The sequence below is a fragment of the Triplophysa rosa genome, linkage group LG14 (genome assembly GCF_024868665.1).
Source record: "Triplophysa rosa linkage group LG14, Trosa_1v2, whole genome shotgun sequence".
Classification (NCBI taxonomy): Eukaryota; Metazoa; Chordata; class Actinopteri; order Cypriniformes; family Nemacheilidae; genus Triplophysa; species Triplophysa rosa.
This window is the reverse complement of record NC_079903.1, coordinates 10,785,864-10,811,445: the sequence shown is the minus strand read 5'-3', so window position 1 is coordinate 10,811,445 and position 25,582 is coordinate 10,785,864. Positions and strand designations below refer to the sequence as shown.

Below are 25,582 nucleotides of genomic sequence, written 5' to 3'. Positions count from 1 at the left end.
GAAACTATTTATAGTGTAAAATACACTATTAAAACGACACAAAAATATAGTCTGGCAACTAGGGGATCACATCCACAAGGTGTACACACAAACAGTCTCGCGCACGCATGTCATGTGATACACCCTTATAAGGATCTCTCAACTGTCTGCATATGTTTAGTCATGTATCTGACCAATGAATGCCACCGCTAACTTTGTGGAAATAAATGAGCAAATATGCGCCATTGCATCTCGTAAAACAGAACTGTGTTCAAGTGCATATAACCGTTAAAGAAACGTGTTCAATAACACTCCCACCACAACACTTCTACACCGACTGCGTGACCTAATCGCGCAGTCGCACACCGCGTTCTCATACCGCACCAAATCTCGCGAGATTGCGCGAGGGGATAAGTTAAGGAAACACGGCGATGTCTAATTTGTTAAAGGTAAGAGACGCTTTAGCTCTTTGCCTTCAAATTCTCAATAAAACAGTACAAATTCATGTAGACGCCTATATGACTCAAATGACTCGTTTTGTCATTGAGATTTGGCGGCTTGCTCGGACTCTTACGTGCTTGTCTGCTGAGTTTTTAGTTTGTGTTGCTCTCCTCAGCTAGCATGCTGTGTGCTAACAGAAATTCATAAAGCTAATAAACACAATAATGCTTGGCTGCACGTGAAGCAGTTAAAGTCACTAGTCAGTCCACTGGGTGTTGACCATCACTATCATGTAGTTTTTGAGTATATCTCTTGAAGACTTCTGCTGCTGTTGACAGTTAGCACTTATGCTAGCTTGGCCAATGCTAGTTAAATGACACTGATGAATGTAAGCTAATGATCTAATGTTACTGTATTTTTGTTAGTTGGAGACTCACGTGCTGATCTTTTTCTTCCCTGCCACATGTCATGTCTCTAAAGTCAGATATTTATTGGACATTTTGTGAAAAAATAAATCAGTTCTTATGAATAGGACACTTGTATCATACGTATGTATGAGGATAGATTGTTTTTATGTTGCTAAACATGATGTCTGTATCATCAAATCTACTGATTGCCTACATAAACAACATTGTTGTTTTGTTTTTTAACTAAATCAGTTTGATTAATAAACTCACTATCTGTGGTTTTGTCATTCTGCCATAGATTCCAAACTGCTCATCAGAAAAGAGTCACATGCATTTATTACCTACACTATTATAATGTTAATCTGTAGGAAGAAATTACTGCTTTTGACAGATAACTTATTATACACTGCCTTTTTTGTGAAGAAATTACTTCTCACCAGAACAGATGTTTTTTGCTATACTACTTCATTTGTTCAATGCATCGTCAGTTGTCAGTGAATAAACTGTGTTAAAATCGCCATAGTATCTGGTTCCATGTGTTGTATGTGAATACAGGCATTCACTTGTTTTCTAACAGACTATGTCCTCCCCATTATCTTTTTATTTTAGAACAAGGGGTCCCTCCAGTTTGAGGACAAGTGGGATCTTATGCGCCCCATTGTCCTTAAGTTGCTTCGCCAAGAATCCGTAACTAAGCAGCAGTGGTTTGATCTTTTCTCGTAAGGCCCTTCAAGTCATTTTAAATCCTTAACCTTAAACATAGTGTGAGCCTTTGATCACTTTTCTGTTCTTTATCATTGCCACAGAGATGTTCATGCAGTTTGTTTATGGGACGACAAAGGACCAGCAAAGATCCACCAGGCCCTCAAAGAGGACATTTTAGATTTTATTAAGCAAGCCCAAGCGGTAAGATCTGTTCCAATTTTTGCTCTCCAGCTTACTGTATTCTGATGGGTCAGTCATGCCAGATCAAAGCAAAGCACACTTAATAAAATAATAACTAATAAAATATGCCATCTTAAATGAGTATTTTTGTCCGAGTACTTGGGTGAGTGTACTTGGAGGTGTTTTCTCATTCTTGCTCATTGTTGGTCTAACCCAATGGCATTTAGAGAGTGCTCAGTCATCAAGATGACACGGCGCTCCTCAAGGCTTACATCGTGGAGTGGAGGAAGTTCTTCACGCAGTGCGACATTCTGCCCAAGCCGTTCTGCCAGCTGGAGATCACCCTGATGGGTAAACAGGGCAGCAATAAGAAGTCCAACGTGGAGGACAGCATTGTTAGAAAGGTGAGCAGAATTGAGCATGACACGGTTCTTGCTAACTTTTGTTACTTTTCATGACCACTTGCAATTTTCCTTCAGCTGATGTTGGACACTTGGAATGAATCCATCTTCTCCAACATCAAGAATAGACTGCAAGATAGCGCAATGAAGTTGGTCCACGCTGAACGCCTGGGAGAAGCGTTCGACTCTCAGTTGGTCATCGGGGTCAGAGAGTCATATGGTGAGACTGCAACACATCAAACATGACTTAAAGAATACATCACGTGGCTTTGATTACACATTTAATTGACACAGCAGAAAGCCACAGAGTCTGTGAATTGAAATCTAATAATGTGTAATGAATCTATCTTTTCACTTCCCCAGTGAACCTGTGCTCCAATCCTGACGATAAGCTGCAGATTTACAGGGATAACTTTGAGAAAGCCTATCTAGACTCCACTGAGAGGTTCTACAGGACCCAGGCACCATCGTATCTGCAACAGAATGGAGTTCAAAACTATATGAAATATGTACGCCATGCCTGAAATTGTTGTTTGCGAGATATTTAGTCCTCGAGTTTATCTTAATGCATCATATATTGTCTCCGTCACAGGCAGACGCTAAGTTAAGGGAAGAGGAGAAACGTGCACTACGGTATTTAGAAACGCGACGTGAATGTAACTCTGTACAAGCAGTGAGTATAAGAATAAACTCAATCATAATTCATCAGATTTATATAATGTATGAAATGCTGAGCTAGAATCGTATGCATTAAAGTTAAAGGTCCAGTGAATGAAATTTAACAGCATCTAGTGGTGATGTTGCGAATTGCAACCAACAGCTCACTCCACCACTCACCCCTCCCTTTTGAAGCACTATGGAGGCTAATTAAGGACAAAGAAGTAGTCACGTTTACGCTTTTTTGCTGAAGGAGATAATGTATTTATGAAACGCTCTGTAGAGCAGTTTGTCCGTTTAGGGCTACTGTAGAAACAACATGGAGAATTCCATGTAAGACCAGCGGTGTATGTAGATAGAAATAGCTCATTCTAAGGTCATAAAAACATAACGCTTCATTATGTAGGGTCTTTATACACATAGTCATTTCTGTCAATAGATCCTCCACAAAATTACACATTGGACCTTTAATACAAATTTTAAAAGTTTAAAATATTTTAATAGTTGATTATTGTCTGTTTAATGATAGATTATCATTGTGAAATTGATTGTTTTCTTTGTCCAGCTTATGGAATGTTGTGTGAATGCACTGGTGACGTCATTTAAAGAAACCATCTTGGCAGAATGTCCAGGCATGATCAAACGCAATGAGACAGACAGTGAGTTCAAAATCTAACAGTTTTGCTATTTATGTGTTTATTTTTGTGATTGATGTTCAGGTCTGAGCTTTTTACAGACAAGACAAGTAAAGCCTTTTTGAAGGGACCTTGATTTTATTTGTCAACAAATAATTTCTACGTTTGCATTGCGTTTGAGGCTATAATTTCCTTATAAAAGCCAAGAGCTTTACATCTTACAGTGTTGTATTCTCACCTCTTGCACAGAGCTGCACCTCATGTTCTCACTCATGGATAAAGTGCCCAGTGGGATTGAACCCATGCTGAAAGATCTAGAGGACCACATCATCAGCGCAGGACTGGCAGACATGGTGGCTGCTGCCGAGACCATCACAACTGTGAGCATCACTTTGATAAAAAAAAGGATAATCTTCAGCAAAACTGGGACGATTTCATTACCCTAAAATCTGTGCCGTTTCTTTCGGCACTATTACACAAGTAACCAATCTGGTCCTGGATCGTCCATGCTTGGGCTTGAACCTTTGATCTTTGTTTTGCACAGATCTTAAGCCATAAGGTCACCACCAGTATGCTGAAGTTCTCATTCGTGTTTCTCTTTAGGACTCTGAGAAGTATGTGGAGCAGCTGCTGACGCTGTTCAATCGCTTTAGTAAATTAGTGAAGGAAGCGTTCCAGGACGATCCGCGATTCCTGACGGCAAGAGATAAAGTAAGCGTACCGTCCATCCACATTCATTCAGCTGGTCTTTCTGAGTAGGCTGAGTGAGTAGATCACACCCCAGATGGTCACCAATGATCTGTGATGCCTCATGAGTACAACAGAAAGTTGCATAATGAGTCTTTTATATACGCTGTTGATTTCAATGCACTGCTGAATTGGGTTATTTTGTCTTTTGAATGAATGAAAGATAACTGAAGTGGTTAGTTTTAACTTGCGCACCTGCTGTTGTTTAATACAGTTTTCATTACCTCTAGGCATACAAAGCAGTTGTGAATGATGCCACAATATTTAAGCTGGAGCTGCCAATGAAGCAGAAGGGGTGAGTGATGACAGCATTCTGGGCTTCTATTCAAAGTCCATTTCAGTGAGATCCTCTAAACATTGTGCTTTATTCTTCTCTGATAGCGTTGGTGTTACTGTGAATGTGAAATGTTTCTATAGAGCTTTGTTAAAGGAACGGATCATAATTTCCTTGCTCTCATTTCGAACCCATTGATTTTTTTGCCTTATGTGGAATGCCAAAGAATGCCAGAGCTGCTACAATGCAGTGAAAGTGTATGGTGACCAGGCTGACAAGCTCCAGAAAGAACAATATTTGTACAGAATCTTTCAATCAGATTGAAATCTTCCTTGACACCAGTGGTCACCATTCACTTTCATTAAAGGGTAAAGAACAGCTTCTGTTAAAAATGATTCCCTCTGTGTTCCATTAAAGAAAAAATGCACACAGTGTTACACGAGTAATTTCAGATAAATTATTCTTTTAATATCTCTAAGTATGTCTGGATGCAGGGTGGGCCTGAAAACACAACCAGAGTCAAAGTGTCCAGAGCTTCTAGCCAACTATTGTGACATGCTACTAAGAAAGACGCCACTTAGCAAAAAACTGACCTCAGAAGAGATTGAGCTCAAGCTGAAAGAAGTGGTACGTGGCTCAAAGGTGTCTTGTAATATTGTTGACTCATTGCTTGTGTGTCCACAAATTGTCATTTCTATCGCCTACAATTTATCTTCTAAAACATCGACTCTGTGATTTTTTTCCTGTAGCTACTAGTGCTAAAATATGTCCAGAATAAGGACGTATTCATGAGGTATCACAAAGCCCACCTGACTAGACGTCTGATCCTGGACATCTCAGCAGACAGTGAGATCGAAGAGAACATGGTTGAGTGGCTCAGGGTAAGTGCAGAAGAAAGAGCGACTGCAATTCTGTTTGACAAATAGAAAAATGTAATAGTCTACTTTTATCTCTCTTGCTTTAGGAAGTTGGTATGCCTGCCGACTATGTGAACAAGCTGGCCAGAATGTTCCAGGACATTAAAGTGTCAGAAGATCTAAACCAGGTTTTCAAGGAGATGCACAAACACAACAAGCTGGCTTTACCAGGTTTGGTTTGTCTCATTTTTGGGCTGCTCAAACAAAACAGCTTCATAACATAAAGATGTTTTGGTATGGAAAGTTGTTTCATTCATTCATTTGACACTCTTTGTGTGACCCAGCGGACTCGGTGAACATAAAGATCTTGAACGCTGGAGCGTGGTCACGCAGCTCAGAGAAGGTCTTTGTGTCTCTACCCACTGAGTTGGAAGACCTCATCCCAGAGGTGGAAGACTTCTACAAGAAGAACCACAGCGGCCGAAAACTTCACTGGCACCATCTCATGTCCAATGGAATTGTATGTTATTTATTTATGTTTATATTTTATTTAGTTTCGCCGTTAAATATGTAATCAGTTACACTTTCTTCTCTGGTAGATCACGTTTAAGAATGAAGTAGGACAGTACGACCTGGAGGTCACAACCTTTCAGTTGGCTGTACTTTTTGCCTGGAACCAAAGACCTCGAGAGAAGATCAGCTTTGAGAATCTGAAACTCGCCACAGAGCTGCCTGATGCTGAACTGAGACGAACTCTCTGGGTAAGCAGACTGCAGAAGTTTCAAAGCCAGATAAGTTCGAAAAGCCCACATTCTATACTTTTGTAGCGTCTTTTTTGTCCACGTACAGAATGATACTGTGGCAACATCTCCAAGATGCTTGTTTTGATTGTTGAACAACTGAATTGTTCTCCATCTCTTTCTCTACAGTCTCTTGTTGCCTTCCCAAAGCTCAAACGCCAAGTGCTGTCATATGAACCTCTAGTGAGCTCTCCCAAAGACTTCACAGACAGTACATTGTTTTTCGTTAACCAGGAATTCTCTTTGATGTAAGAACATCTGCTTTTTCTTTTCTGAATGGACTCTTGTATTTGCTTTGACATAAGTTGCTTTTAGATGTCTTGAGATTTTCGTTTCTCCTCAGAAAAAACTCCAAGGTTCAGAAGAGGGGGAAGATCAACCTGATCGGTCGGTTGCAGCTGACGACCGAGCGAATGAGAGAAGAAGAGAACGAAGGCATCGTCCAGCTTAGAATATTAAGAACGCAGGTATGAAACTCAAAAATAGAGCATCACTGTTGTTACACACAATTTTCTTTCTGTCTTCCGGCCTGACGTTGCGATGTTTTTCAGGAGGCCATCATTCAAATCATGAAAATGCGTAAGAAGATCACAAATGCTCAGCTGCAGACCGAGCTGGTGGAGATCCTGAAGAACATGTTCCTTCCTCAGAAGAAGATGATCAAGGAACAGATCGAGTGGCTCATCGAGCACAAGTACATCAAGAGAGACGAGACGGACATTAACACCTTCATCTACATGGCGTAGCGTGGAAACCACTCCGGAGACGATCCGCAAACGTTCTGGGGACGACGTACCTTTCGACGACCAGCAGCTGGGGAGGGATTGTAATGACTTGAAGATACTGCTGGGGCTGCTGGTCTTCCAGCGTAGTGATGAGCTTGGCAGTCAACACATCGGAAAAAGTTCATAAAAAAAAAAAATCCCTGCCTTACCTTACAGCGAAGACCCGCAAGACAAGGACAGGAGATTTACAAAAAAAGGAAAAAAGACAAAGGATTATATTTTTGCCATTGGTAGTCAGTATGCATGGTGGGCGGTTTGCCTTTATTTGTGCACATCTCCAGCAGCATGCGGTCAGTGGGAATGTCACATTCATCCGAGGACTTGTTTATGTGTGTTTTTCCCCTCCCGAATCTATTGCGCGGCCCTCGCCACGGCCACCTGTCCTAAGCGCACAGCCAGGCCGAGAGCCGTCACACCCGCAACTGTTAAACACCCGGCCGCACATGCCGACACCCGCACTGGGGAGCATGGCACGGGACGTTGGACAAGCATTAGCACTTTTCACCATCTCTGCCATCATTTGTCAGCATGGATTTGTTTGTGTTTTCTTTGGGTTGTGTTTCTTGAGTTTTGGGTTTTTATTTCGTCAAAGTGATGAGTTCTGAACACTCGTAGTCGAGTATTTGAATGCCAGGCTACCAAGTATACATTTCTATACCTGTCATTAGGCTACAGAAAGAGGCAGATGGAAATGGGCAGATGTTCCGTTATCGCTCTCAGGTGAAAGCTGAGATGCTGACTGATTTATTCCAGGGACATGGTGTGATAGGGTGGTTAAGGTCCACTGATGTATCGCCTGTAGAGCCCCAGAGCAGAGAATGCCCAGCCTTAAAAAATTTCACCTCTGGCCCCTGAGTTTTTTAGATGACTTTTGATTCCGTTCACCCCATCACTGTTGCACGAACTCAACGTTTATAAGTTACTGATGTCTGACAAGAAGGAAGCATTGCTCCAGAGAAAGTTGTTCTGTCATTCATTAGATTCTACACTGCCAAAGCGCAGGAGTGCTGAGCTAAAAAGTGATATCATGTTTTTTCTTTAACCCGGTTTCAGTGAACAATTGTGATCGAAAAGTCTTTTCCACTATTTTAAAATCGATTAATTTATGTTTCAAAAGCCACTTGGAGAAGCTGTGTGATAGCGTAAACAGCAAACTAGAGTCTCATATGTAATTAAAGGACTGGATTCATGAATCGATTATTATAAATGCTGTATGCCAGATATGTTTCAGGATTAACATTTATCTAAGTACAGAAAATTACTAGTGCTTTTCAGGAATAGTTCAGATATTGGCAGCCTCTGGTCAGTGGGTTTGATGTAAAATAAGAATTATGGCATTATCAAAAATAGGTGGACATTTCATAACTTGAAATTCTTTGTTACGTACAGTCACTGTCTTTTAATATGTAATTAACAAAAAAGTGCATATTCAAACTAAATAGGGACAAATAATAGGTTTCGGAGGACAACTTCATAACCTCTCAATAAAAAATGTGCCGCTTATATTGAAATAAAGTGTCTACAGAATAGCTGTCCATCTCCGCTAAGACATTTTCTTACAGGCGTTTGTTTGTTTGTCCAAAAGCTGTTTTCAATGCAGCTGGTAGTTAAAGGGGGTAGTTCATCATTTATTCACCCTAATGTCGTTCAACACCTGTTACTCTCATTCTTCTGTGGAACACAAAAGAAAATATTTTGAGAAATGTCTCAGTGGTTTTGTCTCCATTCAATGGGAAACAATGTTGTTTGGTTACCAACGTTCTTCAAAATATCTTCTTTTGTGTTCTGCGGAAGAAAGTAATATGACACATGAGGGTGAGTAAATGACGAAAGAATTGTCATTTTTTGTGAACCATCCTTTAAACTCATTTGTATCCCTTGCTATTGATTTCTTGTGGGTCTATCGAAATGATTGTAGTGAGAAGGCATTCTTTAAAAGATCCAGATGTACAACAGTATTTGAGAACATTATGTTTTTTGATTGTCCACTTTATTTATAACTTAAGCATGTTTGTGAGAGTGAAGACAGAGAGAGAGTGTGTGCGTGTGCACGCTTTGGAGCTTTTTACAAAGGATGCTGCCATATTATGTTACGTTTATGCATTTAAAATCAATGGCTGTGTTTTCTAGTTTTCTTGTATCAATTGTATTAATCACATCATTTTATTAGGACAAGCACTATAATTTCCAAAAGTATCAATCACAATGGACTTTTTGTGTGTGGTATAATGGAGCCAAATTTTGTTATTGTTGTTTTTTCCCAGTGACTGTAGTCTCAAAAACTGAAGTTCAGTACATTGATGTGAGGTTGAAACTGAATAAATTTTATGTCCGAATTTGTGTGAGTGACCTAAATGGGAAACTATGAGTTATGCTCTTTTTGTTCACAAATTTCAAATATGTATTCTTTGATGTGCGTAGAATGTTTCAGCAACTGGAGTCCGTGTGCGGTGTTTAGTGATACGATGCAATAAGTGATCAGGATATCAAAGGCAGTTTTTAAATCTGTTGATGCTGTTTTCTCCAATAAACGTTCAATCCTGAATGCACACATATATTAAAACACATTATTAAATTGTTTATATTGTGTCACACTAAATTGGGTTTATTGTGTGTTGGGGTTGATCATTGGGCCATGACACTTTTTTCAAATATTTTTCAAGCAGTGGAATGCAAGTTGAAATAACTGAGTCACATTCTAATACTTCTAAAATAATTCAAACACTGTATCACTCCTAAGACTGTCGTGATGTGTCTTGTGATTTCCTTACACTGACTGTCCTTTGTGTCACTCAACATTATTGTAGATCAAACAGGTGTGTTTTTATCTGTCTCCTTTATCTTCCATCTTTCCATCAACACAATTGTTTCTAAACATTTCTTTATCAGTTAAATCAGAATTGTTACTTTAGCCAGGTATATTGCACTTACATTTGTAACCAGTTTTTGCTTTTAAAGAGTGAACGAACAATTATCAGTATTCATTTGTATGAGATGTGAGTGAAGTTTTTCAGTCTTTTCCTGGATCTCGCCACATTGATCCTTTGAGATTTAATAAGAAACTGAAAACACACTAAATAGAATGGACTATAATGTGACGCACTGCTTTTGTGACAAGCAAAACTATCTGTAATCCTGAGAAGTTTCTGTTAAAAATTTCCGCTTTCAAGATTTCTTGCCTGGAGCCGACAGCTTCAAGAATATTTGAAATGTATCTCTAAAATGTCTGAGGTGTGCCACTGTCCAGTGAAGATTGAGATCTAGAAAAAAAACGGTTGAACAGATGCTGTCTGGGTGAACCATGTGTACTGCTATCTTATTAGGTTCCATTAGGGTTATTTTTGTCTGTTTTTCAGTTGCATTATTTATTAACTGGCAAAATAAAAATGACTTTAAAATGTGGCTGATGTTTGTGTTGTGATGATTTATTGTTTAAAATTAAATCTTGATCCAAATTTTCTCTTTCTATAGCACCTATGGTCACATGACAAGGCATGACCCTGAGGATAATATACAATAAAGTGTTTCTTCTCTCTGATACAACCAGAGCAGTTAGAACGGCATTACTAATGCATCTTAAAATCCGTAATATCAATTAGAACTTAAGAAGTATGATTTTAATCAAGCTGGTCATGGTCAAAAGAAGAAATATAAGGTGCTAAAATAAGACAATGATGACCATTTTATTATTCCTCTTATAAATTCGTCTTATAAATTAATATGTGTGTTTAATTTATATAAAGAAAAAATATGAAAAAAAATAATGAAGAAATAATGATTATTTTAATAATTGATTTAAAATCTCAACTAAATATCAGTTCTCTCATCTGTACACTAAATATTTGTCTTGAAACACATTTCTAGAAAATATATTATGAAGATATATTACTTACTTATGGAATGTATTACTATTATTAATGCAAAAACCGTAAAATGTTGTCCCATGTCACATCTAAAACAATACAAAATACATTAGCAAATACTGTCATGGTGTGATTTTTATTCACCTGTAAAACATTTGTATATGATTTGTACAATCATATATATTTATAATATTGCAAAGCATACATTCCTCGGTTTACAAAACATTTCACTGAATCAGACAGAGATTACAAAAGAACACAACGTAGAACGCCTACTACATTTGAACCAATGGCCAGTAACTCATTTGCATATGAAACGCGGCAGCTTATTTAGGATATTTCAAACTCTAGCGTTCTTCCAGATCCTATACTGTCAGACCATTGAATTTGTCACAACATATTGTAATTGAAACGTGCTTAAAATACAGTCACAAATGACACTCACCATAAATGTAACATATAGCACCACAAGGAGGTTTATATTGACGTGCTGATGACGATGTATATTGCCCGGATGAACCTCGGTGGTCCGGGGTGCAGGCTTCAAACCTGTAGCTGCCTAGCGGCAGAGTGGTTCAATTCCACCTTTCGGGCGGAATAATGGAGCGTGACGATTTGATAGAATAACTTCGTTTCGGTGTTTGCATTTTTTGTAAAAGTGTTTAAAGCTATTTCATTTTAGAACACTGACGAATATCTTAAACATAAGTGCCGTTAAACCCGGAAGCGCAAATATACAACAAGCCAATCAGCGTAGTAAACACTGCGTTGAACCAATCGCAGCACTCACAGTTGTGTCGTCTTCGGAAATGACGTAGCATGCCCTTGGATAGTACTACAGCGTGTTGTGCAACTAGATTAGCGCGTTAAAATGTATAATGTAAAATTCAAATAAACGTTCTTGGGTCGCATCATTTTCTGGTAAGTGTGTTAAACAATTGATATACGTTGTATTCATTATTTTTGCATTGTTCGTGTTTTTTTATTGTCATTTTATGCTGTAAATTAGCTGATGAGATGATAGCTAGCGTGCAGCTCTTACAAACTAAAATCCCAATATCAGTAAATTTATGTAATAGTTTTCGGGTAAAAGGGTTAAGCGAATAACAACATCACACTATCATTCATCCAGGAAAGTATAGATTTTAACTAGAATTTAACAGAAACGCTGAACTGTTCTTAATGTCAGATGGGGCAAACTGTCACGTGTGCATAACTGTTTAAATTTTAACGTTTTTAATTTACAACATTTGTTTGTTATCTTTGCTGTTTCCTAAATCGTTTAATAGTTGTTTAACTGTTTAAATCTATTGTTTGATCTTATTTACTGGTAAATAATCAAATGTTATGTTTCTTGTAATGTTCCTTGTAGCCAATACTCTGTACTGAATCTGATATTGCCCTTAAAAAAACGGACTTTACCCTACGAAATATTCATTGAAGTTATAAAAAGGTGAGACAGCTAGCTGCACTGTATAATATATACAACAGAATGAGAGAGGTCTAGTATTTAATGTGTCTTGTGGTTAAATGTTCTTTAATGCACTGTAATGCATGTTGTCACTCTTTCCCTCTTTCCAAGGTTTTGTCCATCAGTTTGTGCAGAATGCCTTTACACAAATATCCTCCGAAAATATGGGAGGCTCTGAAGTTGCAGAAAGGCATCTATGCCCGTCTGCCGCAGCACTACCTCCGCTCTCTGCAGGATACCACCCCTCCTACTCCTGTCCACTGGAAACCTCTGGGTGTTAAATACAGAGCTAATCCCAATACCGGCCAACGTGAGCGAGTGCAGGACGTGCCCATCCCAATGTACTATCCACCCGAATCTCAGGATGGACTCTGGGGTGGAGAAGGTTGGATATCCGGCTTCAGATATGCCAAAAATGACAAGGTAAGCTACCTGTACCTCTTTACATTTACAGAATCAAACAGTAATATTGCATCCAGGTTTTTCTATTACCAACTCGGCTGATCATGAAGCATTTGTTAACAGCTTTCTACTAGACTGCGCAAAACCTGGAAGCCACAGCTGTTTAAAAGAGAGCTGTACAGTGAGATCCTCGACCAAAAGTTCAATGTAACAGTGACGGCTCGCACGCTGGACCTGATCGATGCAGCTTTTGGATTTGACATCTACATTCTTAAGGTGAGGAGTCCGTACAAGTCACTTGAAATTGTTAAATCATTTGCTTGTAAATCTTTTGATTAACTTAAAATAGTAAGAACGGTACAAAAGGCCATTCTTTTTCGTTTAATTTCTCACCGTCTTTAACATTTAGTTCAAATTTAAATGGGTTATCTCTAAACAGGGACGGATTTGAAAAGACTTACAGGATTTACAGGAGACATTAACAGCACAATTTGGTTGTATATCTCTTCCATTATCAGACACCCAAGCAAGAACTGAATTCCAAATTCGGAATGGATCTAAAACGTGCAATGCTTCTACGACTGGCGCAGAAAGATAAGGATCTCTACCCTAATGATCCGGACCGTAGAGAGATCTACAACCGTTACAAGGTGAGTCGCATGTTACGAGACATGGTGATGTTTTATCTACTTGTTTGTCGAGAGCAACCGGTGGTGTTAAGACTGTGTTTGTATTTGTGTTGTTCTTATAAGCAGCATTTTGAGATCCCAGAAGAGGAAGCTGAATGGGTGGGTTTGACTTTAGAAGAAGCGGTGGAAAAACAAAGACTATTGGAAAAGAAGGTGATGAATTGTGTTAAACTCAGTTGGATTGTTACCACCCCTGTCTTGCAGCCATCCACCAGTGTTGAATAGTACTTTTACTTTCAAGTACATTTAATTTTTTTTATTTGACCTTTTAATACTGAGATGTGAGATACATTCAAATCTAGTTTTATAAATGTTAATATATAATAAAAATATAATTTAAAAAATGTACTTAAGTACTGTATTAAAAGTAAAAAAATAACATGTAAAAACGTATTTATGAAATGTAGTGGAGTAAAATACACTATACATGTACTAAACATCTCTGCCATCCACAAAATCTTGCTTGATTTTCTGTTTTTCAGGATCCAGAGCCTCTTTACAGTGGTTTGGTGGAGAAGCTTGTTAATGAACTTGCTTTTAAGAAGCTCTCTGAGCCTACTATTGTGGAAAAGAAATGAAGATTGTTTAGTCTTTTGTTGAACTGTATTACATTAAGAATATACATCATGTATTTATTACATCTGCAACAAAAACATGCTTATGTTCTGTAAATATTTCATTTTGACTTAATAAAGATGTCCAGAGATTTAAATTTGCCAAATGGACCAGAATAACCTTATTTGTCATTGTAACGAATCAACTTGAGTTAAAGGGATAGTTCACCCAAAAATGAAAATCTTTCATCATTTACTCATGACAAGACATGAAGAAGATTTTTTATAGAATGTTGGTAACCAAACAACATTGACCCCCCATTGACTTCCATTATATGGACACACAACCACACAGACATTTCTCAAAATATCTTCATTTGTGTTCCACAGAAGAGAGTCATTTACAAGACAGTCAATGACAGAATTTTTATTTTCGGGTAAACTCTTCCTTAAATGTCCACTTTAAAATATATACTAGTACAAACTAGTGTGGTATACTTTAGTTCAAAATGTTTAGCATTGCATATTGTGTAAGTTTCTCAGAAGTAGTGTACAGAATAGTGTCAACTATGTTACTGTTGAACATAGCATCTGTTTGGCCATTTCTCAATAGAGCCGTTTAGTTGACGAAGTTGTAAGAAATAAGCAAGACTATAGCTTACAACTGTAAAACATTTCATCATAGCTTTCCTTTAGGTGCGATTGCTCAAAATTGGACTTTCATTGTAACCATGTTTTTTGCGGAGCAAGTCAATGACAAACCCAGTTAGTCTGAAGTTGCGTCACATAAAAAGACGAAAAACAGAAGGAGTGATGGAATGATGTGGGAAAAACCTCAATTAAAGCCACATCTAAAAACGTTTGTTGAAAAGCTGTGGGCGGTAGCTTTGTCACAGATTGTGACACGCCAGATAAGAAAGAGTATTTCTCTTAACTATAAATAATACGAGAGAAGTGCGGCTAAGCATAACAATAGCTCTAGTGAATGAGGAAGTGACAGCACTTCTCTTTGTATTCCATCAATAGAATCTGGGAATGCTAGTGGCATGAGGTGTATGGGGCGGCTGGCAAACACGTTTGATGGTTTTGGTTGGACATTGGCCATAGAACCACCAGTCGATACAAGAGAGAACCATTTAACTGGTGACTAACAGGCAACTATACACCAGGACAGCAGAAACTGTTAAAGTCCCCGTGAACCAGAAGTTGCGATCGTTTTTACTACCGTATTTTGACGCATTTCCGAGTGAAGTGGAATTTCTAATGAGAAAAACAGTGGCCGTGGCGTTCATCTTTCTCTGCGACTTGATTGGATGTATAAAACAGCCGTTGCATTCTGAAGTGGAACTGGCAGCATATTGACAGTTGAAGGGGAGGAGTTAACGCATGGTCCGCCCAAGCCGTCTATGTCATTTAAAGGAAAAGTTCACCTCAAAATCGTGTTATTTTTTACTCACTCACATGACGTTCAACATGTTTTAAGACCTCCCGGCGTCTTCAGAACACAAGTAAAGATATTTTAGGTGACATCCGAGAGATTTCCAGGCTTTAAGGTTTAGTAAAAAATAACTATTTTGATTTTGAGGTGAACTTTTCCTTTAAGATGGATAGTCATTACAGGAAGGAAGTGCATATTCAGATTTTAACGAAAGACTATAAGGGGAACACAAATTTTAAAAAAGAGAATGACCCACATTGATAAACTATTTACAATAAATGCTGCAATATTTCATGAAAAAATAGACATTGTAATTTTTATTTCACTGGGACTTTAATATTAACAGCTGCACACACAATATCAGGTAAAAAGCAATGTTTTGCTTGCAACTAGCAGACTTCAGACTTTTCTACAAGGATGAATCACAGCAGTATTTTAGACTTTATTTATGGACGAAATGCTTTTTCAACAATTAACACGATGCTACCATGATTGCAGCTTCCTTCAAAACATTAATATTGATTAAAATGTACAGTTATAACAGACATAAGCACTATACACACTGCATGCCACTGACTAGATATTCTGCATTTTCTTTCAATTCCTCCATTTTCCTGCTAAACTTTACAATGTGTCCTAACCAGGCACGACGTATCCGTCCACAGTTAAAATGCTGTAATGCAGCAAATAATATTTTTCACATTTGATACTTAGTTTTTTATGACGGATAAATGCTTCACATGTTGTGGCTGGGTTGTAACTTTTAAGGTGGGTTCAGATAAAATTGTAGGAGATCACCTAGTTAGTGTGCTGTTTTACAACTCGAACGCTTTATCATAAGCGTATTTATAAGCGTTTGAGGTGCTGAGGTCGGGCCCCGTCCCAAAAGCCCACAACACCCTGGCTTTCAATTACATTTTTATCCAAAGCAACTTACAGTGCATTTAGGCTACACATTTGATCATTGTGTGTTTCCTGGGTTCCGAACCCACAACCTTTTGTGCTGTCAGTTTGGTGGGTCACGGCCAGAACCCCCTTAAGGCCTCAGATTGGTGACATAATGCTACAAAGACTAAGGCAATGGATAAGTTTTCCTCAATATGTTTACATGCAATTGTTAAGAGATGCACGCTCCTAAATTTCTCCTCCGAAACCGATGTGATGCCGATACAGAAGCTTAAATCAATATTCTAAACTTTCTGATTGTTATTAATTCATATAATGACTATTGAATTATGATATTGAACATCAAACTGCTGATGTTTTTTAACCCTTTTTTACAGAGCACAAATTCGTTGCATTTTCCTGTCCTCTTTTGATTGACAGAACATATCGGCCCTGATCATCTGCTGTTTTGAAACTATCGGCAGATAGTTTGAAAAATAGCTTTTATCGACTGATACCGATTATTGGCCAATATATCTTGAGATTGTAGCACAACTTTATTCAACACGTATATGATGTTAACTGAGAAATTGGTCTTCTGAACGGCTGGTGGATATTGATGCTTTGTACGTTGTGTCTGGTTAGAGCGCACTGTCTGGTTGGTGTAAATGACATGAATAAATCGAACGACTAGAACTAAAGTGTTATTGCCGCTCGTTGAAATCACTTCATGTGAACCTCAGAAATGTTAACCAGTAACAAACGCCACGTTAAATACAACACTTAAATATGTTAGTAAGTAAACTTGAGCATGGGACTACTGGCGTTTACTTGAAAAGCCCAAAAATAAATTATCAATTTTATAACTGGCACATTATAAGTGGTCGAGCAGCATCTGTTGCTCCCTTTTCCAACAGATACAGTGGCTGAAAAAATCAGTCCCACCTTCTATCAGTTTTTCATGTCCACGATTTATTGAATCAATATGCACACAACCAAACTGCAGGTCATTTTGCCTGGTCCACTCTGTGTTTATAGTCAAGCAGCGTCTGTATGACCAAAGTCCCAACAGTCAAGACACAAGAGTTCACATGTGCATTCAATGGTTGAGTTCATTCTCACTTTTCACAGGGCATAAGAGACCTTCGATGTTCTCCAGGTCTGATGGAAACATCTGGTTCTCACTCACCATCTGACTGAAGTGTGCATCATTTATAGAAGCCATGTTCATCATAGGTTGGCCAGCCTCTAAATTTGACTTTGTATCCACGTTGTCAGCAAAGTTGAACTCGGGATTAACCATAAACGTGTCGTGCGTACCTAAGCACTGATTAATGCTCTGAAGGATGAATTCCAAAGCTTCTGGATCCAGACTAACACAAATGTCTTCTTGTTTAAATTCCTCAATGTACTGAATTCCATCCATGCCCTGGGGTGGCAAGTGGACGGCTCCGTCCTGAGCAGGGACCGCCATCGGAATGTTAGGAACGTTGCACTCGGGAAGAGCGTAGAATGGGTCGAACTGCTGAGGCATGTTGGGTTCGTTCGCAATGAGGTCTTGACCTGTTAGACCAGGAAGGATAAAACGTTAATGTACATTGTTGACGGTTTAAAAGAATGTCTTTGTTGTCTTTAAGAAGTTTCGCTACCTTGAGGGACACTGCATGGCTCGCTGAACTTAATATCTGATTTCATTTTCCTCTTGCGGTTTACACCATATGGATCTGCGGGTTAAAAAGTGAAACAAATCAATTTTCAAATCAACAAAAACGTGTTGTAGAAAGTCACATTGAAATAGTCCTATGCATTTGAGCAATCAAAATATACTGGAAATATACAATAAATCTCCACCCCTCAAACCAGGAAACCAAACATGGTGTTTAACTCTTTTTATGTGGCACCGGTGCCAGCGCTCACACATATTAGCATTGGCTGACAGGACACACACAGACAGCTGAAGTCTAATAACTGACTTGTTTGCCTTCTATAAATACCAAAAGTCCCACTGATTTAAAGCGATACTTTCGGTTTCAGCTGGCATAACGCTGCCTATTTCTAAGTTTCTTTAAATGACAGTATGGCACAACCTCTACAGTACTTTATCAATTGCAAAAGAGGTGCAGATTCATTTCTGCATACGAGGCATCTTGGATTCAGCAAGGATTTTATTAGTTGGCAAAAAATCTGAAAAATGGCACATATACAGTACCAGTCAACACCTCATGATCTTAAAAATCTTTTAATCTGAAGGTGTACATGTTTGTGTATATGTAGACAAAAATATAATTGTGCCAACATATTCAGTTCTGTCATTAGAAAATTAAAATTTTATTAAAAATATATATTTATTAAATTAATTATTTGGACCAATTAATTTATAAAGAAAGGGTGACAACTTTGAAGATGCTAAAATATAACAGTTGCTGCGTCCCAATTCGCATACTATCCGGCCTAAATAGTATTCGAAAGTAGAATTAGTATGTCCCAAATCGTAGTATGTTGAAAAGAATATTCCAAAGATTCCCGGATGGTCTACTACTTCCGGTAGAAATTCGAAGTGCAGAATTATGCACACTCTAACGACTAATATTACCCACAACTCACCGCGAGTAGGCGGAGTTTAGTGACGCTCCACTGCATTAATAAAATTAAATAACTGATCCGTCACTAAATTAATAAATATAACTATAGTTAACATTACATATGAAACAATAAATGAATAAATACTTAAATGGAGAGAAGAGCTATATTTTGATGTGTGTGACAGTTAATGGCCACTTCCGTTTCCTGTTAGTATGTCCCAGTGCGTGCATATCGTTTTGTTACAAACTAAAATGTATATACTATACTAAAATGTATATATTTAGTCACAACATACAGCCGCGGAAAAATTTAAGGCCAATTCAAAATTATTTTTAGTTTTTCTGACTTTACCATTTATAGGTATGAGTTTAGGTAAAAATGATCATTTTTATTTCATTCTGTGAGCTACTAACAATATTTCTCCTAAGTTTCAAATAAAAATATTGTTTCTATTTGCATTTATTGAAAAAGGTCAAAATAACACAGAAAAGATGCTCTGTATATTCCCTTCAAATACTGCAAAGAAAACAAGTTAATATTCACTTTTAAGCAATACAACAGTAATATTTGTACATGCATTTAGGAAAGGTCCAAAAACTAGTTTATATGTGATAACCTTGATTTTTGTGTCTTGTCATGCTGTCAGTCTTTCATATTGCTGTTGGATGACTTTATGTCACTCCTGAGGTTTGATTTTGTTGAAATTCAACAGACACTGGACTGGAATGAACACAATACATCAAGAAATGCTGATTATATTAAAATTTAGAATGGTCTCTTATTTTATCAGCGGCTGTATTTCCCACAGTTGCACTATTATTATTTTATGGTTTTGATGAGTTTACTGTGATTCCAAAATGCAGAAAAAATCTAAAAAAACTGTGTGTTTCCAAACTTTTGGTAGTGTATACGAAAAAGAATTGTTCACACAATGTTAATGAGAATGGTCTGATAGATCACCTGCATTGTCTGGAACATAGGTAAATTTCACTGCTTCACTGTCCATCCGATCAGACATACGGCGTAGACACACATTGACCTCCACCTCCTCCGATATGTTCTGCTCCCGGAAGGGCGGGGACTTGAAGACAATGGCGATCTGTCTGTGGACGTCTGTCTGGGCAAATTCAGCTTTGCCCTCCCAGTCCTCCAAGCTGAAGATTATCTCAATATCATCTGCGTGCACAAATTACTTTTTTTAGTAGAATTTCATTGGAAAACAGTAATGGAAATAGTGTTTTCATGTGAACTTACCTTTTTGCACTTTGTCACAGAGCATATAAATCTCAGTTTTTCCTGTACAAGGGCCTCTGATGATGTTGAGCCGATTGATTTTCAACTCTGCCGTTGTAGTCGCCTCTAATCCGACACAAACAATCCCAACATCATCAGGCAGGAAACTATAAGCTCACTTTCATTGATTTGTTTCACAAGGACATAAACAGTACAGACATTACAGACAACTTGTTCTTACTCTTGTCATAGATGGGATTGGTCACCACAGGGCCAAGTTGGATCCTTTCTCCATCCTTTCGCTCTAGTTCACACTGGAAACACAGTCTCACCACATTCATGTCCATATCTTCAATGCTCTTCGAGTGGCCCGCTGTCGAAATGCAACAATAAAAACATTTAACACCATCATGCTGCACATGCAAGATAACATGCATGCAACAGTCACGTTCCAGTACTCACTGTTAAAAGGATCAATATTCTTATTCCTTCGCTTCTGCAGCGAGGCATCAAGTTCCTTCCTCCGCACACAATGAATCCCCAAATTTGCAAAACTGGAAAACACCAATATGTAAAAGAAGGTCGATAATCACACCTTGTTTTGCCGATCCCATTGCCCAAATAAAAAGACATTAACCAAATAGGATACCTGTGTCTACAGGAACTGTGAGGATTAATATGGATGACACAGATGCCATCTGAACAGTCTTTCCCAACCAAGCAGTGTGGATGTGGACGGTAAGGGATGTCTTTTGTCACTAGAGACACGGTGACGGTCACTTTCTTGATGGTGTCAATGGGGCCTTGGATCTAGACGATTAAGAGATAAAATACGGTTTCAATTTTGCTTTAGTAACTCTGTTGACCTATTTATAACCACTACCAATGGCAGCAATGAATGTTTATTTGTGTGGTTTTAAGGTAATTCCCTCCGCAGAGCGCACACATACCACACCTCTCCAGGAAATGTTATTTTATAGACGCACACAGCTTCATATACAATAGCCACAAACCATCATGGGGGAACCCCGCTAACTTGGGAGAGTTGGTGCATTCCAGACACACCCACTTGAATCAAACAAAGTGACTGAATGGGTTTCGCATTTAAGTAAATGGAAAAATCACACCTTTAGAAGGTTTAACTGATCATTCATCTGATGTTGATTTTTTTTGTTGGTTATGGAATAAAAGGTTGACAAAAAGATGATAACATGAGATCAACCTAACACAAACAGTTAAGGGTGTCGTGTCACAATATATTGATAATAACCATGATATTAACTACACATATGATAAGAATGTAAATATCCCACCACGGTTACAAACAGAGATCCACCGATATATCGGGCCATTATCGGAATGCACTGTTTATATAGAAAATGTTAAAGAGTAAATATTTTGTGATTTTTAAGGTCCTACTTTGGTTTATGGAGTGTCCAACAACACGTTTACATACAACACGGTGTAAAAACACTTTCATTTTCTAATATTAGGCAGTTGTTACCTTACTTCTTGACTGTCTCTCAAATGACTAGTTTTGATATTCATCTGTCCCCTCCTTTCTGTCAGCCCACTCTGATCTGATTGGTAAGATGGTCTATTCTACTGTGATTGGTCTACCGCGTGCAGTGTCGCAAATGGAACGTAGGCATTACACGGAGTGACGTAAATCTGACCCGGAACTGAAATTAGAACGTCGTGATTCAGCATCGACTCCTTTTTTCCCAAGCCAATAACTTCGTTATTCGTTCACTTTCGGCATTACAACTTGGCAGACTGCTTACATTTACACACAGCAACATTACACAATGCACGAAATGTAATTTTAAGGACATTGTAATAGTTACTTTTTAAGAAACATCGGCGGTTTGGTGTTCAATATTAATATTTTATGAATTAATAACATTCAGAAAGTTAAGAAATATTAATTATCGGTATCGCCAGATATCACTCTGAATAATCGGCTATCGGTGGAGAAATTTAGTATCGGTGCATCTCTAGTTACAACCTCTCTCTTCGCCTCCCTACACTCAAATTTTCTATGTCACTCATTCACCAAAAAAAGAGAAAACACACAAATAACTAACTGAAACATGAAATTGGCTGTTAGTAATATTTATTTATCAAAACAATTTAAGTAAATATCTCAAAAATATCATTCTTTTGGCCACGATACCCACATTGTGAAAATCTGATATTAGGACAGCCCTAATTCAAATACAAAAGTGAAGCGAATAATTTATGCTCGACTCACTTCGATAGCAGGCAAGCTCTTGTTGACATCAGTGCTGGACGCTCCGAGGATGCTGCCCGCCGATCGTCCTTCACACTCATAGCGGAATCTCATGCCACGCTCCTTCGGCTGCTCCACCACCACCAGCTCTGGCTTCTCCAGAAAGCTCTCCAGATGTTCTGTTCCGATCTGCAGAGAAAGACACGGGGCCGCTGCAGATCCCTGTCCACGCCGATGAGGTGCCACTTTGTGACCTCGTGAAGTATGCATTGATGCCATACCATCAGTGTGAGCAGATGGGACCTGGTTACAGTTGTACGTAGGCTGTAAAAAGAGAGTCAGAGCAAACTCATGAGTCGCTGATATATGATTCCGACTTCTACATGTGGCTTGACGGCCTTCAGAGTAATTCTATGGACTGTTTCATTTTCATTTACGCCCACTAACTCCACTTAGTAAGCAAGCACCACCACCAATAAAACATGTAGGGGCACAGCTGGATTTCCACAAAGCAAATCAATGAACAAACCTTATAAATAAATGAGCAATAAATGAAATATTTAAACACATGAATCTTGCCAACAGTGTTTGCTTTGTTTTTTCTGTATTTATAAGAAAATAAAAGGACATAATAAATAGGACACTACTTTATTACACTACAAAAACATGCCTAGTCAATAATGTCCTGTGGCGTTTCACCAACACAATCTCATCTATGACAAAATACTTCAACCAGCAACAGACAACAAATAGAAAAGAAAGCAAGAGGAAAATAGAAAGTGAGTTATTGAAAAGGGCATAAAGGGGGAGGAAAAACTGATTAACGGCTTGTTTGACTCATGTCGACTGTCATCAAAATCAAAGACAAAAGAATTACAGATGCCAAATATTGAGTTGTGAAAATCCACGTCTGGACATGCCTAAGAAAGTACTCAGATCGCTTACACAAAGGACCGCTGAGAAGAGCCAGAGGGAGCACGCTAAAGAAACAGGAAGTTCACAGAGCTCATCGGCCAATGAAAAAGGGGGAAGCGGAGAGAGGAGGGTATCTGTCTTGTACAGGGAGAGGAGCACTAACTGAAAGCAGGCATCAGATTACAAATCACCTTCTGAGTGTTGAAAACATTGATGCCCATGCTTAAACCAAACAATGTACTTGGCTATACCAGAATTACAAGTTTTGATATCTACCAAAAGAAATGCAACAAAACTACTGGCATGTATTGTATAACGCTAATGCTAACTACCTTTTCTATTGTTTACACTTTGGAAAGTGTCAAGGAAATAAATCACACGCACTTCACTTTTAAAAAAACAATCAAATAAAAGCCACATACTGTACAACATGAGCTGTGTTTTAGGTAAAAGAAATAGATGTTTACATCTATCAAAGAACTTTGCCATCAGGTGTTCTTAAATGGTTGTTAAGATGTTGACCAAATGTCAATGACATATTCATCCTTAGATATGGCTAAGATCCCTCTTTTTAAAGGGATAGTTCATCCAAAAATGAAAATTCTGTCATCATTTACTCCCCCACAAGTTGTTCCCAACCTGTATCAATTTCTTTGATCAAATAAACTTAGACCTGTTGTGAAAATGACTTTAACACCTTATCCCCCATTGACTCCCATAGTATTTATTTTCCCCACTATGGCAGTAAATGGGGGATGAGATCTGTTTGGTTACTGACATTCTTCCAAATATCTTCCTCTCATTTTAGCAGAACAAAGACATGTATACAGGTTTGTAACAACCCGAGGGTGAGTAAATGATGACAGAATTTTCATTTTAGGGTGAACTATCCCTTTAATGCAAGTCTACAGCATTATTTTGTTACTCGGGAGAAAATCATAAATCCTATGTCTAAAGGCAAACCTTCCCTGCTGAAAAAATATTAGAACCGTGCTCAAAACACAATCGAAAATTTAACGGATTTAATGATTATAAGGGGAATTGTACTGGTTTTAATGGAAATTATAATGGTGTCTACTGGTATGTGATGGATTCTGTTGGTGGGATGTTATCTGGCAGACGGGAACCAATACACCATTAAATCCTATTGACATAATGCAACACACACTACAAAAAGGAATTTTGTAATGGTTTCAACAGACAAAAACTAATTGTTCATATAATGGTACATGTCATGGAAACTATTAGAATTTCTGTGATGGTTTCTATTGTTTTTTAAGGTTAGGGTAATCAATGAAATAAAAAAATTCCAACAGGAAATTTGTCTCCATTGACAATACACTCTATTTACAATAAACACTCACAACAATAAAAACACATAAAACACCATAAATGTGTGATATTACCATTTATTTCTTATTTAACACGTTTAAAGAAGATAAAAGAAAAACGTATCACATGAAGACTCACCAGCGGTGCGGTTCCTCTGGAGACCAACACTGGAGCACTACACCTGCTTCTAGATACTTTCCGGATGTCCTGCTCCACAGGTGGAGGTGGAGGACCGGGAAGAGGCAATGTTGAAGAGACTGTCAATGACAACTCCTTCGTGGACTTTTCCAGAAGGTACTCGTTTATAATATCTGTAACCGTATGGATACATACGTGAACATGAGCTGTATAGTCGACACAAACGATTATATACCCACACGCTGCATTACACACTGTTATAGTGAAGGTAAGTGTAGGTCGACTAAGGTAAACGCAAACACTGACGTCACCGCAAGACACTCACCTAGATCCAGTACTGCGCAGAGAGACACATGAGGGGGAAAAAAGACCAAAAATAAGGTTAACTGTTAAACTGAGAATTTATTCATTTATTTATGTAGCAGAATATGAACGTTTAGGGACAATATCATTTTGTAACTATCTCAACTTAGCATCTGCGATGGCTTGTCATTTTTATCAGCATGGTTAACACATAGGCTACATTTAACATACTAAATGATAACGTTTTAGACGACGTTACAAGGAAATCGTCAACGGGCTTGTGTTAATGTTTCGATACAGGCCTAGGATGTAACTGTAGAAACTCCCACTTTTCTGAGATAACGTAAACGTACATACGATAACTTAATAAAAACGCGACATAACGTGAAATGGCGCTCCGAATTATATGCCGCGCGTGTATAACTCCTCGCGTAACGTCACGATACCAAAAAATGATCAATGAAACATGCTGAATCATAAAAACAACAGGGCCGACAGATCTAAACACACGAGAAAGTGAACTGACCTCCATTATCCGCTGCGCCGTTGCTCATGTTTCTCATCGCAATACGGACGAATAAAGCTCTCTGTGTGTTTTCCCGCACTCGTAGATAAATATTGTGTTGAAAATCATCCGATCGAAATCAGATTACAGTTATGAACTCATTTCCGGGT

General features: G+C 38.3%; 3 protein-coding genes and 1 non-coding gene across 6 annotated transcripts; 3 read left to right on the top strand and 1 right to left on the bottom strand.

Moving 5' to 3' along the window:
- The first annotated feature begins 365 nt into the window (after positions 1-365).
- cul5a (cullin 5a) lies at positions 366-10,268 on the top strand. Of its 2 annotated transcripts, none has more exons than XM_057351489.1 (19): positions 366-428; positions 1,437-1,546; positions 1,634-1,733; positions 1,940-2,116; positions 2,192-2,333; positions 2,477-2,622; positions 2,706-2,786; positions 3,336-3,429; positions 3,655-3,785; positions 4,009-4,116; positions 4,383-4,447; positions 4,921-5,053; positions 5,176-5,307; positions 5,391-5,514; positions 5,628-5,803; positions 5,883-6,044; positions 6,213-6,331; positions 6,427-6,550; positions 6,635-10,268. In XM_057351489.1, exons 1-19 carry the CDS (start codon positions 411-413, stop codon positions 6,827-6,829), a joined length of 2,337 nt encoding a protein of 778 aa, XP_057207472.1. In that variant the 5' UTR covers positions 366-410; the 3' UTR covers positions 6,830-10,268. The 2 variants fall into 2 exon arrangements, with proteins under 2 accessions (XP_057207472.1, XP_057207471.1); XM_057351488.1 differs by having other exon boundaries at positions 4,906-5,053.
- Positions 10,269-11,239: 971 nt separating this feature from the next.
- On the top strand, positions 11,240-11,326 carry trnastop-uca (transfer RNA opal suppressor (anticodon UCA)). The gene has a single exon. It is a non-coding gene; the product is annotated as a tRNA-Sec (tRNA).
- mrpl28 (mitochondrial ribosomal protein L28) lies at positions 11,248-14,044 on the top strand. Of its 2 annotated transcripts, none has more exons than XM_057351343.1 (6): positions 11,248-11,652; positions 12,314-12,625; positions 12,728-12,880; positions 13,123-13,254; positions 13,357-13,446; positions 13,776-14,044. In XM_057351343.1, exons 2-6 carry the CDS (start codon positions 12,338-12,340, stop codon positions 13,869-13,871), a joined length of 759 nt encoding a protein of 252 aa, XP_057207326.1. In that variant the 5' UTR covers positions 11,248-11,652; positions 12,314-12,337; the 3' UTR covers positions 13,872-14,044. The 2 variants fall into 2 exon arrangements, with proteins under 2 accessions (XP_057207326.1, XP_057207327.1); XM_057351344.1 differs by having other exon boundaries at positions 11,251-11,652; positions 13,360-13,446; positions 13,776-14,043.
- Positions 14,045-15,598: 1,554 nt separating this feature from the next.
- relb (v-rel avian reticuloendotheliosis viral oncogene homolog B) lies at positions 15,599-25,528 on the bottom strand. The gene is made up of 11 exons (XM_057350884.1): positions 25,434-25,528; positions 24,930-24,941; positions 24,605-24,777; positions 22,241-22,543; positions 20,636-20,796; positions 20,449-20,540; positions 20,228-20,359; positions 20,008-20,112; positions 19,714-19,929; positions 17,820-17,894; positions 15,599-17,733 (listed from the first exon to the last, which is right to left on the bottom strand). The coding sequence occupies exons 1-11, from the start codon at positions 25,468-25,470 to the stop codon at positions 17,270-17,272; spliced, it is 1,770 nt and encodes a 589-aa protein (XP_057206867.1). The 5' UTR covers positions 25,471-25,528; the 3' UTR covers positions 15,599-17,269.
- Positions 25,529-25,582: the final 54 nt, after the last annotated feature.

Bases quoted from the DNA above. Each gene is read 5' to 3' on its own strand.
- mrpl28 (XM_057351343.1), top strand. From the start codon at position 12,338: ATGCCTTTACACAAATATCCTCCGAAAATATGGGAGGCTCTGAAGTTG. The intron at 12,626-12,727 runs GTAAGCTACCTG...ATTTGTTAACAG, and splicing joins GATATGCCAAAAATGACAAG to CTTTCTACTAGACTGCGCAA. The intron at 12,881-13,122 runs GTGAGGAGTCCG...TTCCATTATCAG, and splicing joins TTGACATCTACATTCTTAAG to ACACCCAAGCAAGAACTGAA.
- cul5a (XM_057351488.1), top strand. The intron at 4,117-4,382 runs GTAAGCGTACCG...CATTACCTCTAG, and splicing joins TCCTGACGGCAAGAGATAAA to GCATACAAAGCAGTTGTGAA. The intron at 5,804-5,882 runs GTATGTTATTTA...CTTCTCTGGTAG, and splicing joins ATCTCATGTCCAATGGAATT to ATCACGTTTAAGAATGAAGT.
- relb (XM_057350884.1), bottom strand. From the start codon at position 25,470: ATGAGAAACATGAGCAACGGCGCAGCGGATAATGGAG. The intron at 20,797-22,240 runs GTGAGTCGAGCA...TTAATCGTCTAG, and splicing joins AGAGCTTGCCTGCTATCGAA to ATCCAAGGCCCCATTGACAC. The intron at 17,895-19,713 runs GTGATCTATCAG...TTTAACCCGCAG, and splicing joins CTATGTTCCAGACAATGCAG to ATCCATATGGTGTAAACCGC.